The 12,518-nt window shown below is 38.6% G+C and overlaps 1 protein-coding gene across 1 annotated transcript in view; it reads left to right on the top strand.

The window, feature by feature from the left end:
* Positions 1–12,518, top strand: part of SRP68 (signal recognition particle 68) — a 40,374-nt gene that overhangs the window by 16,104 nt on the left and 11,752 nt on the right. The window contains exons 3-8 of the mRNA XM_053709220.1: positions 1,428–1,541; positions 5,034–5,229; positions 9,728–9,810; positions 9,900–10,009; positions 11,728–11,810; positions 12,187–12,327. Coding sequence (XP_053565195.1) covers positions 1,428–1,541; positions 5,034–5,229; positions 9,728–9,810; positions 9,900–10,009; positions 11,728–11,810; positions 12,187–12,327 — 727 coding nt within the window. The remainder of the gene's footprint in view (positions 1–1,427; positions 1,542–5,033; positions 5,230–9,727; positions 9,811–9,899; positions 10,010–11,727; positions 11,811–12,186; positions 12,328–12,518) is intronic.

The following is a 12,518-nucleotide window of genomic DNA, read 5'->3' as shown; positions in this document are numbered from 1 at the left end:
TGCGAGATCTCTCATCCTGGGGCACAAAAACACTCTCTTGGTGGGGCAGAATTAATACCATAAAAATGAACATCTTCCCGAGACTCCTCTATATTATGGGGACAGTACCGGTGCCCTTACCTCCTGGCTACCTCCTCCAAGTACAAAAATTAATTAACACTTTTGTGTGGCAAAAGAAACCCCCAAGAATAAACAAAAACACCATGACATTACCGCGTGAGCATGGCGGTTTAGGATTGCCTGACTTGGAGAGATACAGAATGTCTATATTCCTGCAAAGAATTTTGGACTGGAGGACGGCCGGGGGGCGGAGGAGATGGGTCCAGCTTGAAGAGCAGATAAATTCAGAACTCCCGCTAGCTACTGTATGCTGGAATCCTAGCTTCACTGAAAGAATTAAAATGCTCTCCAATGCAATTACAAAAGAGACCCTTAACCAATGGGACATGGCCCTTCGCCATCATCCTTGCTTGTCCTCAAACGCCAGCCCCTTGACTTCACTTAGACATAACAGACTTCTCACTAGATTCCCTAACGAAACTAAAACCTAACACCCCGACCACTGAGGACATACTACTATACAATGTCATTGCAAATGGCTCTATATGCACCCAGGCCCAGCTGATAGACAAAGGTTATGACTGGGCAAACAACTGGTTTACTTACTACATAACTACATATCCACACACAAAAATAAGAATAATATGACTCGCACCCCAACCAAAATTGAGAAACTATATCTTCTAAATTCACCAATAAGCCACTCTCTCTCTGCCATATATAAAATCCTAACTCAACCTATGCCCGGAAACCTCCCATATTCTATAGAGATGTGGGAAAGAGAGCTAGGTACAATTATTCTTCCACAAATGGCAGCTAATATGTTTCTAAACACTAAGAAATCTGTTTCAGCATCTGTTCTAGAAACTAACTATAAAATTTTGCACTGCTGGTACTTAACCCCAAGGAAAATGCACCGATTATACCCCAACACTGATAATAAATGCTGGAGATGCGGACATGTGGGGAGCGGCATGGGCCATATGTGGTGGTGGTGCTCACTATTAAATCAGTTCTGGTACAAGATCATAGATGAAGCTGGAAAAATACTACACACGACTTTACCACCAGACCCCCTAATCTGGCTGTTAAACAGGTCTATCAAGCTACCGCTTAGATCCCTACTCCCTCTATTCCGCATACTTGCAAATAGCGTAAAAATGTTGATAGCTAGACATTGGAGGGCAAAGGATATTCCCACAATAGATATGTGGAGAGCTAAGGTAACCGAGCTCTTAGAAAATTGAAAGTGATGCCTGATAATATATTGGCTGTTTGACATTTCTTCATATAGAAATTTTATGAATGTTTGTTTTTATTTTGATTAATTGAATTAATTTTTTGTTACATTTCTTCTTTGCCAACAGGGGATATTGCTCACGCCGCATGAGACGTTTAAGAAAAACATTGAATTTTAAGATGGGAAATAGGCATAAGTTTACTGGGAAAAAAATAACGGTGGAGATGTTGTCTGATAACAGGTGAGATCTATTGAAGCCATTTGTATTATACAGTTTTATTAAGTTTATATATTCTACCTTTTTAAATAATTACATTTATTTTTCAGAGAAGCTCATTTTTATATCCCCAAATGTTCTATTTTTGTTCTAAGAGGTGCATTTTTAATAATACTTAACTCCTTAAGGACCACAGCACTTTCCAATTTTCTGACTGTTTGGGACTATTTTTACATTTCTGCTGTGTTTGTGTTTAGCTGTAATTTTCCTCTTACTCATTTACTGTACCCACACATTATATACCGTTTTTCTCGCTATTAAATGGACTGTCTAAAGATACCATTATTTTCATCATATCTTATAATTTACTATAAAAACATTATAAAATATGATGAGAAAATCCACACTTTTTCTAACTTTGACCTCCAAAATCTGTTGCACATCTACAACCACCAAAAAACACCCATGCTAAATAGTTTCTAAATTTTGTCCTGAGTTTAGAAATACCCAATGTTTACATGTTCTTTGCTTTTTTTGCAAGTTATAGGGCAATAAATACAAGTAGCACTTTGCTATTTCCAAACCACTTTTTTTCAAAATTAGCGCTAGTTACATTGGAACACTGATATCTGTCAGGAATCCCTGAATATCCCTTGATATGTATATATTTTTTCTAGTAGACAAACCAAAGTATTGATCTAGGCCCATTTTGGTATATTTCATGCCACAATTTCACCGCCAAATGTGATGAAATAAAAAAAAAAAAAATTTTACTAACTTTTTCACAAACTTTTTGTTTCTCAATGAAATTATTTACAAACAGCTTGTGCAATTATGGCACAAATGGTTGTAAATGCTTCTCTGGGATCCCCTTTGTTCAGAAATAGCAGACATATATGGCTTTGGCGTTGCTTTTTGGTATTAGAAGGCCGCTAAATGCTCCTGCGTACCACTCTTATATTATGCCCAGCAGTGAAGGGGTTAATTAGGTAACTTGTAGGAAGCTTGAAGGGTTAATTTTGCTTTAATGTAGAGATTAGCCTCCCACCTGACACATCCCACCCCTTGATTCCTCCCTGACCACTCTCAAACAGCTCTCATCCCTTCCCCACATCACAATTGTCACCGCCATCCTTAGTACTGGCAGAAAGTCTGCCAGTATAAAAAAAAAAGTTTTTTTTGTTTTTTAAATGATATTTTCTGCAGTGTAAGATCCCACCATTTTTGGTACTAGCAGCTGTCTGCCAGTACCCACTTTGCAATAAAATTGGGCTTTTTTTTTTTTAAGTTATTCCCACTTTTTCTGTAGTGTAGCTTTCCCCCCTCCCTCTCCCACCACCCTCTCGCACCACTTCATAGGTGTTTATATGGGCAGATCGCACACGCGCACCCGAGAGTAATTACACACTGCTGGCCGGAAGTTCGCCAGCGATAGGCCGCCTCCCAGCAATGGCTCCCACCAACGGTCGGCACCATCGCTGGCTGATGCAGAGAGGGCCACAGAGTGGCTCTCTCTGCATTGGTGTGTGAAAAAAGGTATTGCAGTGATGTCTCAATATCGGATCGCTTCCACAGCTTGAAACCCTTGACGACGTACAGGGTACGTTGTTGGTTGTTAACCACCGTTTTTTGTAGGACGTACCCTGTACGTCGTCGGTTGTTAAAGGGACAGTCAAGTCCAAAATAAGCTTTCATGATTCAGATAGGGCATGTAATTTAAACAACTTTCCAATTTCCTTTTATCACCAATTTTGCTTTGTTCATTTGGTATTCTTAGTTGAAAGCTAAACCTAGGAGGTTCATATGCTAATTTCTTAGACCTTGAAGGCCGCCTCTAATCCAAATGCATTTTGACAGTTTTTCACCACTAGAGGACGTTCATGTGTTTCATATAGATAACATTGAGCTCACGCATGTGAATTTACCGTGGATTGAGCATTGATTGGCTAAAATGCAAGTCTGTCAAATGAACTGAAATAAGGGGCCAGTCTGCAGAGGCTTAGATACAAGGTAATTACAGAGGTAAAAAGTATATTAATATAACTGTTGGTTATGCAAAACTGGGTAATGGGTAATTAAAGGGACACTGAACTCAAATTTTTTCTTTCGTGAGTCAGAGCATGACATTTTAAGCAATTTTCTAATTTTCTCCTATTATCACATTTTCTTCATTCTCTTAGTATCTTTATTTGAAATGCAAGAATCTAAGTTTAGATGCCGGCTCATTTTTGCTGAACAACCTGGGTTGTTCTTGCGGATTGGTGGCTAAATTTAGCCACCAATAAAAAAAGTGCTAACCTGAGTCCTGAACCAAAAAAGAAGCTTAGATGCTTTCTTTTTCAAATAAAGATAGCAAGAAAAAAGAAAAATTGATAATAGGAGTAAATTAGAAAGTTGCTTAAAATTGTTGCTCTATCTTAATCATGAAAGAAACAAATTGTGTTCAGTGTCCCTTTAAGGGATTATCTATCTTTTTAAAACAACAAAAATGCTGGAGTTGACGGTCCCTTTAATGTGTAGCAGGGCTCAAGAATCTCAGGGACCTAGTTTCTAATTGATCCTTACAAAATGTACCTGGCGCCTGCGCTTATGCCCATCCCTTTCTGTTGTGGGGGGAGAGGCTGTATTTTGTAGACTCTGAGGCCGCTGTGTGATGTTTACCTCAGTCGCTCACACAGAGCTACCACCCCAGTGCCCTGCCAACAGATACTGCTGCGCCACCCCTCTCTCACGCTAATGTTCTGGCTTCCTGAGGTGTCTGCTGTGTGCTACCATTTGCATCTATTTTATAACAGGGTTTAGGTGCTTGCCTATTGGTTGATGGGTTTTGTTGGCACAGAGGTTGGCTGCAGAGGGTGCTGCTACTGAGGCCTTTATGTACTTTCAACTTTGAGATCTCTGACATAGAAGATTATTGTATTATTATTATTATTATTATTTACCTCTGTAATTACCTTGTATCCAAGCCTCTGCAGACTGCCCCCTTATATCAGTGCTTTTGCCAGACTTGCATTTTAACCAATCGGTGCATATTTATAATCAACTCCATGGGAGTCAGCACAATGTTATTTATATGGCACACATGAATATGTCTAGCTGTCACAATGCAGTGAGATAAGAGACAGCTTCAAGTGCTTAGAAATTAGCGTTCAGCAAAGAATACCAAGAGAACAAATCAAATTTGATGATAAAAGTATATTTGAATGTTGTTTAAAATTACATGCCCTATCTGAATCTTAAAATTTAATTTTGACTAGACTGTCTCTTTAACCTGCATTCTGGGTAATAAAAGGGTTAAATTGATGTTCTATCCATGCATCAATTTGAACTCCTATGATTACCCAAATAGGTAAAGTAATGCAGTGACAAACACGCCATCTAGCTGCCAAAATTGCTGTCTCCTAAATTTTGGGATTTTTTTTTTTATTTTTATTTTTTGTCAAGCCCTCTATTTAATTTACTTCAATTATTTCACATATATGCACGTTCCAATAATGTTGTGTCCCATTTAACTAGGTACCTGCTGGTGATCTTGATGGACGCAGAGAGAGCCTGGAGCTATGCAATGCAACTCAAACAGGAGGCCAACACTGAGCCTCGTAAGCGCTTCCACCTGCTCAGTCGTCTGCGTAAGGCGGTAAAACATGCAGAGGATCTAGAGAAGCTGTGTGATAGTGACCGTGTGGATGCCAAGACTAAGCTGGAAGCTCAGGTAATTGCTATGTGCTATACAAATCTGTCTAAATAGGGACAAGTGAGATATTCAGTCGAATGCATCACTTCAAATGTATCTGGAGCGTTAACAATGTTAATCAACACATTTATTTTGGAGAAACAAAAATATTTCCTTTGCAGTTCAGTTGTGCTGGGCTATAATTTTATTTTCCAAAGTAAAATATGGACAGTACATCCCGCTGCTATATTGCTTGAGTCATATTGCCTAGGGAAATAGATTGCGTCTTTTTTTTTTTTTGTTTAATAATATGTAATGCACCACATGCATGTTCCTTTAAGCTGGTGGTAATTTTAAAACTAATGAGAATGACAGTGAATTAAATGTGCCCTCTATTTAACTTTCTTTTAAAATTTTAGTTATTCCTGATATCTGAAGAGGAAACCTAATAAAAGGGACAGTCTACTCCAAAATTGTTATTGTTTAAAAAGATAGATAACCCCTTTATTACCCATTCCCCAGTTTTTCATAACCAACACAGTTGTATTAATATGTTTTACCTCTGTGATTACCTTGTATCTAAACCTCTTCTGCAGTGGCGTATTTAGGTTTTGTGCTGCCCTAGGCACTCAAAATTCTGCTCCCCCCCCCCCCAAAAAAAAGGCCTTTTTTTCCCCTTAATATTTTTTTGGGTCAGGGTATAAAATGTATTTTGTTTGAATTTTCATAACAATTCAAAAGAAAATGGGCTAGCAAAACACTTGCATACAGGTGGGTTGAATTGCATGCGTCTCATACCATTTTATCCCTGACAGAAGGGAGAGAAAAGAAGGGGGAGGGGGGGAGGGAGGAAGCGGAAAGAAGGGAGAGAGAGAAGAGAAAAGTGGGGAGGGAAAGAAATGAGTGAAAGAAGGAAGGAAAGAAATTTCACTGTTTTCTTCAAAAACGTAACTTTTAATCCTGAATGCCGCTCCAGTGATTTCCCCCGGCCGTTGGAAGCCTCTGCAGACGTCAGAAATAACAAATCGGGCTTCCTCCAATCACAGCTTCCCCCCCAGGGGAATCTTGGCCTGATGCAACGCTGTGATTGGAGCAAGACGGATTTGTCATTTTGGACCCGCAAAGACGGCTTGTGACGGGAAGAGGAAGTGCTGGAGCGGCTGCCAGGATTAAAAGGTCAAAATGGACCTTCACTCTAAGGAGTTATGGAATTAATTTATGTTTGCCTGTTACCCTTCCAGTAATAAGTGAAATCCCAAATTACTACACATGCTGCACCGGAAATCAAATACAATTTCCTGGGGGTGGGAGAGGATCCTAAAAAAAAAAAAAGAAATATTTAAATTTACCTTGAATTTCTAATTTGACGTTTTTATGCCATTAGTGAATTCTCTCCCTTTCTGCAGAAGTCAGCACAGACGGGTTGAGTCTGTTTTTCCTTTTTTCTTTCTCCTCCTTCACTAGCAAATTGATAAAAGGTCCTATAGTGTTTTTCACTTGCTGCAGTCTTCTGCTTTTAATATTTTCATATTTCCTCTTCATTTAATTCTATTTCCTATTGCTGCTTTTTTCTGCTTATTTTTTTCTTTATTTTATATTATACTATACTGATTTTCTTAGGTTAATAATCACACCTTTATTTTATATTATACTATACTGATTTTCTTAGGTTAATAATCACACCTTCTTTATTTTATATTATACTATACTGATTTTCTTAGGTTAATAATCACACCTTCTTTATTTTATATTATACTATACTGATTTTCTTAGGTTAATAATCACACCTTCTTTATTTTATATTATACTATACTGATTTTCTTAGGTTAATAATCACACCTTCTTTATTTTATAGCCATTTATAAAATGTGTTTCTTTAGAGGCAGATGTTTGTTTCAGTAAAGATAACTTTACATTTTTATTTTTCTACAAAGAAGCACTAACATTTAAAAATATGTACAAACTGATATTGTTCACTCACAACAAGTTCATATATCTGTCCTATGACCACCATATTCTGCAGAGCTAATGAGCTGTGACTTGTACAGCATGTCAGAGTATTAAAGGGACAGATATGAGAAACTCCCTCCCTGGTTTTATTAAGAAAAATCCCACAATGCCTTTATTCAATTAATATAATAAATGCTCGTGGCACACTTCCTCAGATGCAGAATGTCCACCAAATTGGTTACTTTTAACTCCATTACCCAAAACAATACATACACCCATATTGATCTTATTTTATCACTGAAAAAGAAGGGCTACAAATCTTAGTGGGAGACAAAAATGCTTGATTTATGCATGTCTACCTTATTTTTGATTATATACTTTTTATTAATCTTAAAAGGATACACATATTAAACAAAAAAAATACAAACGCAGTCACCCTTAGGACATTAAATGCAATCACTCTCCGGAACCAATTTTATATATTACATAGGTTTGTGATGAAAAGACGATGTTAAAAGGGAACTTGGCAATCTAGAAATGACACAAACATCAGAAATAAACTTTCATGGTTCAGACTGAGCCTTGCCGCTCTTGTACAGAGAGCCAGAGGATATATCACTGAAATATTCAGTGGGTTTGTAGGATGCAGATCATACAAGTTTTAGCTCACATCCTTAAAGAGAGAATGTACTATGGGCAATGATGGTCTGTCTCATCAAATGATGCAGAGGGGTCTAGAAGAATATTTAAAGAATGATCTTTTGTTTCAGCTGCAATTATATTATCCACGTTTTTAGTGTAATTTCTGGGGAGAAATCCTGATTGAATTAGATCAAATAAAGTATTGTATGGAGAACGTATTCAGTGATATTAGATTCTTTATCATCCAGTAACCTTACGCTCCTGCCTCCAAACCATAATATACAGTGAGCTCAGGTCATTAGACAGGTTCGATAAGATAAGGGATTAGGGAGTGTGCTGGTGGTGATAGCTGGAGGAGTTATGGTTGGAGATAAATTATTAGCGGTGGAAATAGTATTGAAGGAATGAGGGGGCAGGCATGCCACTAATTAATGCCTCAGATAAGCATAAGGCTATCCTATATACTAATTAATGCCTGGGATAAGCATAAGGCTATCCTATATACTAATTAATGCCTGGGATAAGCATAATGCTATCCTATATACTAATTAATGCCTGGGATAAGCATAAGGCTTTACTATATACAGTACCAATTAATGCCTGGGATAAACATAATGCTATCCTACTTACTAATTAATGCCTGGGATAAGCATAAGACTACCCTAGATACTAAATATTGTCTGGGATAAGCATAAGGCTATCCTACTGGCAGGTGTGGTACAAGAGGTGGAAGCAATAGTGAAGGAAGATAGTTGAAGTACTGACTGGAGGTGGCAGGCGTGGCATGAGAGGAGGAATTACTGAAGGAAGAGAGGTGGCAGGACTGGAACGAGAGGAGGAAGTAGTATTGAAGTTAGAGAGGTGGCAGATGTGGCACAAGAGTAGGAAGTAGTACTGAAGGAATAGGGGACAGGCGCGTGGCATTAGAGGTTGAAGTAGAATAATTGACAGAATGTTTCAGTTAGAGTGGGGACATGCAGAGGACTGGCATTGGGGTTGGTTAGGAGGAATTAATTCTAAGTCTACTGTCTTTATTCCTGAAGTAGCTGAAAGTTTCTGGGCTTGTGAGTCTAATAGTGAGAGATTCAGGAATTAAAAGTTGAGAACAGACTGCTGGAATTTGACAGAGAATACAAGTAACAAAACGGATTTGTTTGTTTATGAATGGACAATAAAATGTAATAGTGATCTGTGGTAGTGTGAGGGCATTTGTATTTAAACAATTGGGTTGGTGATTTAGGAGCACACTAAGGTGTAACTTGGAGACAGACCAATGCATTCACCTACCCTTTGCCTCAACCTGGGAGTGTGGGTGAATTGCACGCCTCCAGGGGCGTATTATGGCCTAGGCCAACAAGGCCGGTGCCTAGGGTAGCAGATTTGGGAGGGGCAGCACATCTGCCCCATCCTCTCTCTAAAAGCCAGCACACAGTACAGTGTGCGATAAAGTGCAGGCTTTTACAAAGACAAGGCACGTGTGCTGATTAAGCTCGCTCTTTAAGGCAGTGCTCCTTTAAACTTTTGCTTAATTTAGAGCTGCCAGCATTTTTGCAGTGAAAGCTTTGGTGAGAAACTTCTTTCCCTCCCTTTTCTCCCCTCCCCTTCTTTTCTCTCCCTGGTCTCAAAAATGGTATGAGATGCATGCAATTCAACCCACCTGTATGCCAGTGTTTTGCAAATGTCATACTATACATAAATTGTGAAGCTGTTTAAAATTGTATGCTTAGGGGGCAGTCTGCAGAGGCTTAGATACAAGGTAATCACAGAGGTAAAAAATATATAAATATAACAGTGTTGGTTATGCAAAACTGGGGAATGGTAAATAAAGGGATTATCTATCTTTTTAAACATTTTCAAGTACACGGTCCCTTTAAATTTCTGAACGGCGCTTGTAGGTGCCACTCTGATCTATTTATTATGGTTTGCTCTTGTCTGTTCTCTGCAGGCGTATATGGCTTACCTCAGTGGGATGCTACAATTTGAGCAGCAGCAGTGGGAAGATGCTATGAATGCCTTCAACAAGTGCAAGTGAGTATCTCTATGGGCCGGCCTATGCGCCATCAGACTCGCACGTTCTTTCCAATGCATGGACATAACTGCTCTATTCTTTTTTGTAGGACTATCTACGAGAAACTTGCAAGTGCATTTACAGAGGAGCTGGCTGTGCTGTACAACCAGAGAGTGGAAGAAATCTCACCCAACATCCGCTACTGCGCCTACAACATTGGTAAGTAGAAGATTCCTGCAAACATCTGAATGAATGTTACTGTAATGTTTATAGAAATTTGTTCAAACCGTTTGACTAACAACAAGTTTCATAGCTGTTAGAGAGCTCTCTATTTTTAACCCCTTCTCTACCAGGAATTTCATGTTTATTTATTTTTTTACTTATCAAAACTATATTTTTTTTAAAGGGATAGTATAGTCAAAAATAAGCTTCAGATTCAGATAGAGCATGTCATTTTAAACAACTTTCTAATTTAATTTTATCATCAATTTTGCTTTCTTCTATTGGTATTCTTAGTTAAAAGTTAAACCTAGGTAGGCTCATATGCTAATGTCTTAGCCCTTGAAGGCCGCCTCTTATCTGAATGCATTTTTACATTTTTTTTTCACATCTAGAGGGTGTTAGTTAATGTGTGCCATATAGATAACATTGTGCGCATGTGGAGTTACCTAGGAGTCAGCACTAATTGGCTAAATGCAAGTCTGTCAAAAGAACTGAAATAAGGGGGCGGTCTACAGAGGCTTAGATAAAAGGTAATCACAGAGGTAAAAAGTATATTTATATAACTATGTTGTCAGTGCAAAACTGGGGAATGGGTTGTAAAAGTATTATCTTTCTTTTTAAACAGACTGTCGACTGTCCCTTTAAAGTGAATGTCAATTTTGATGCTAAAGTGCCCAGTTTTTAAAAATTCAATTAAAAACGGGCACTTTGATTCATCAAAATTTACATTTCACTCCTGTTGAGAAAAAAAAAACGTACCTTTTAATCTTCACAGCAGCCCCAGCTTCCTCCGCCCGTCGCAAAACCTCTTCCTGGGTCTAAAATGAGGAATCCGGCTTCCTCCAATCACGGAGTTGAACTAGACACTGATTCCCCCGGGGAAATGGCTTGCAACGACCGGAGGAAGCTGGAGCTGCTGTGAAGATTAAAAAGTAAGTTTTTTTTGTTTTTTTCACAACAGGAGTGAAATGTAAATTTTTATGAATTAAAGTGCCCCTGTTTTTAATTAAATTTTTAAAAACCGGGTACTTTAGCATCAAAATTGACATTCACTTTAAGTAGAAAACCCAAGGTAATGATTTAGGCCCATTTGGTATTTTTCATGCCACCATTTTCCCGCCAAATGCAATCCTGACACAACTAATTGTAAAAGCTTCGTTGGGATCCCCTTTGTTTGGAAATAGCAGGCATACATGACATGGCTTTGCCATTTTATTTTATTTTTGTGTTTTTGATTAGATTAGAAGGCTGCTAATTGCAGTTGTTCGCCACACTTCTGAAATTAGTTAGCTGATAAGGGAAATGGTATAGTAATATAGGTATAACCCTCCTACCAGTATGCAGTTTAGGGCTTTTTTATTATTATTTAATTTTTTTTAATATTCTTTTTTTTTTTTTTCTGTAGTTTAGTGGTGTCTCCTGCCTCCCGGCGATCGCTATATAGGGTTTCCCCACATTGCCATGTCACCCCTTTTCCGTAGTGCAGCACCTCCTCCCTTCAATTTTTTTTCTGGAATGTAGAGTCCCTCGCACTCCCACCTTTGTTGCTGGACCACCCACCTTTACAGACAGTGACACAGACTGTCACCCTGTAACAATCTGCCTTCATATGGTAACAGAGCACCAATCCAGCAGTATGGAGGGTCTACGTTATGCAGTATGATGGGTTAAAGGAACCTTGTAGTAAACTTTTTTTTCTTTTTTTTTTTTGTCAGGTGACCAGTCTGCCATGAACGAGCTAATGCAGATGAGACTCCGCACTGGCGGCACAGAAGGGCTGCTGGCTGAAAAACTAGAGGTAAATATATAACTGTGTGTGTGAAGGATGCAGGATCTATCCTGCAAGAGCTTACATCTGGCAACTGTGTGCCATACAGCGGGACAGAACATCTCTTGTTAAAAAGAGATAATCTAAGCTTTCATATTAGGGGTCATAAGACCCTGGGATAATGCAATTTTAGGGGAAGAAATTATTCTTCTCCCTTCACCCACAACAAGTTCGTGAGATGTTTAATTTAGTAGCATAACCCAGAAAGGCCTTAATCTTTCCTAAGATGTGGATTAGAATTTCACTTGTGTGTATTCATAGAGATTTGTATTTAAAGCTTTTAAAAATGTTCTAAATCTTTGAGATTTCCTTCTTTTTCATTTAACATCTCTCTTGTGTGTCATAGGCTCTGATCACCCAGACGAGGGCCAAGCAGGCTGCTACTATGAGCGAGGTGGAGTGGCGAGGACGTACGATGCCTATCAAGATAGACCGTGTACGGATTTTCCTGCTTGGGCTGGCAGATACTGAGGCTGCCATTGCACAGGTAACAGGCAGGGGGTGCTCTTGAACTGTAATAACCTTTTATCTGATTTAACTTTGTTCTTGGGTAACTTCCAAGAGTCTATTTATTAAACTCATAAAATCTCAGCAAACCTGATATACTAGATAAAACCTGCAGTCTTTTCAATGTCAGTCATAAATGCTTTGCTCTGATTTCCTCTATCTACATAAGGT

The sequence above is a fragment of the Bombina bombina genome, chromosome 1, assembly GCF_027579735.1.
Source record: "Bombina bombina isolate aBomBom1 chromosome 1, aBomBom1.pri, whole genome shotgun sequence".
NCBI classification, from domain to species: Eukaryota; Metazoa; Chordata; class Amphibia; order Anura; family Bombinatoridae; genus Bombina; species Bombina bombina.
Note: the sequence above shows the minus strand (reverse complement) of the source record. Positions and strands in the feature narration are given on the sequence as shown.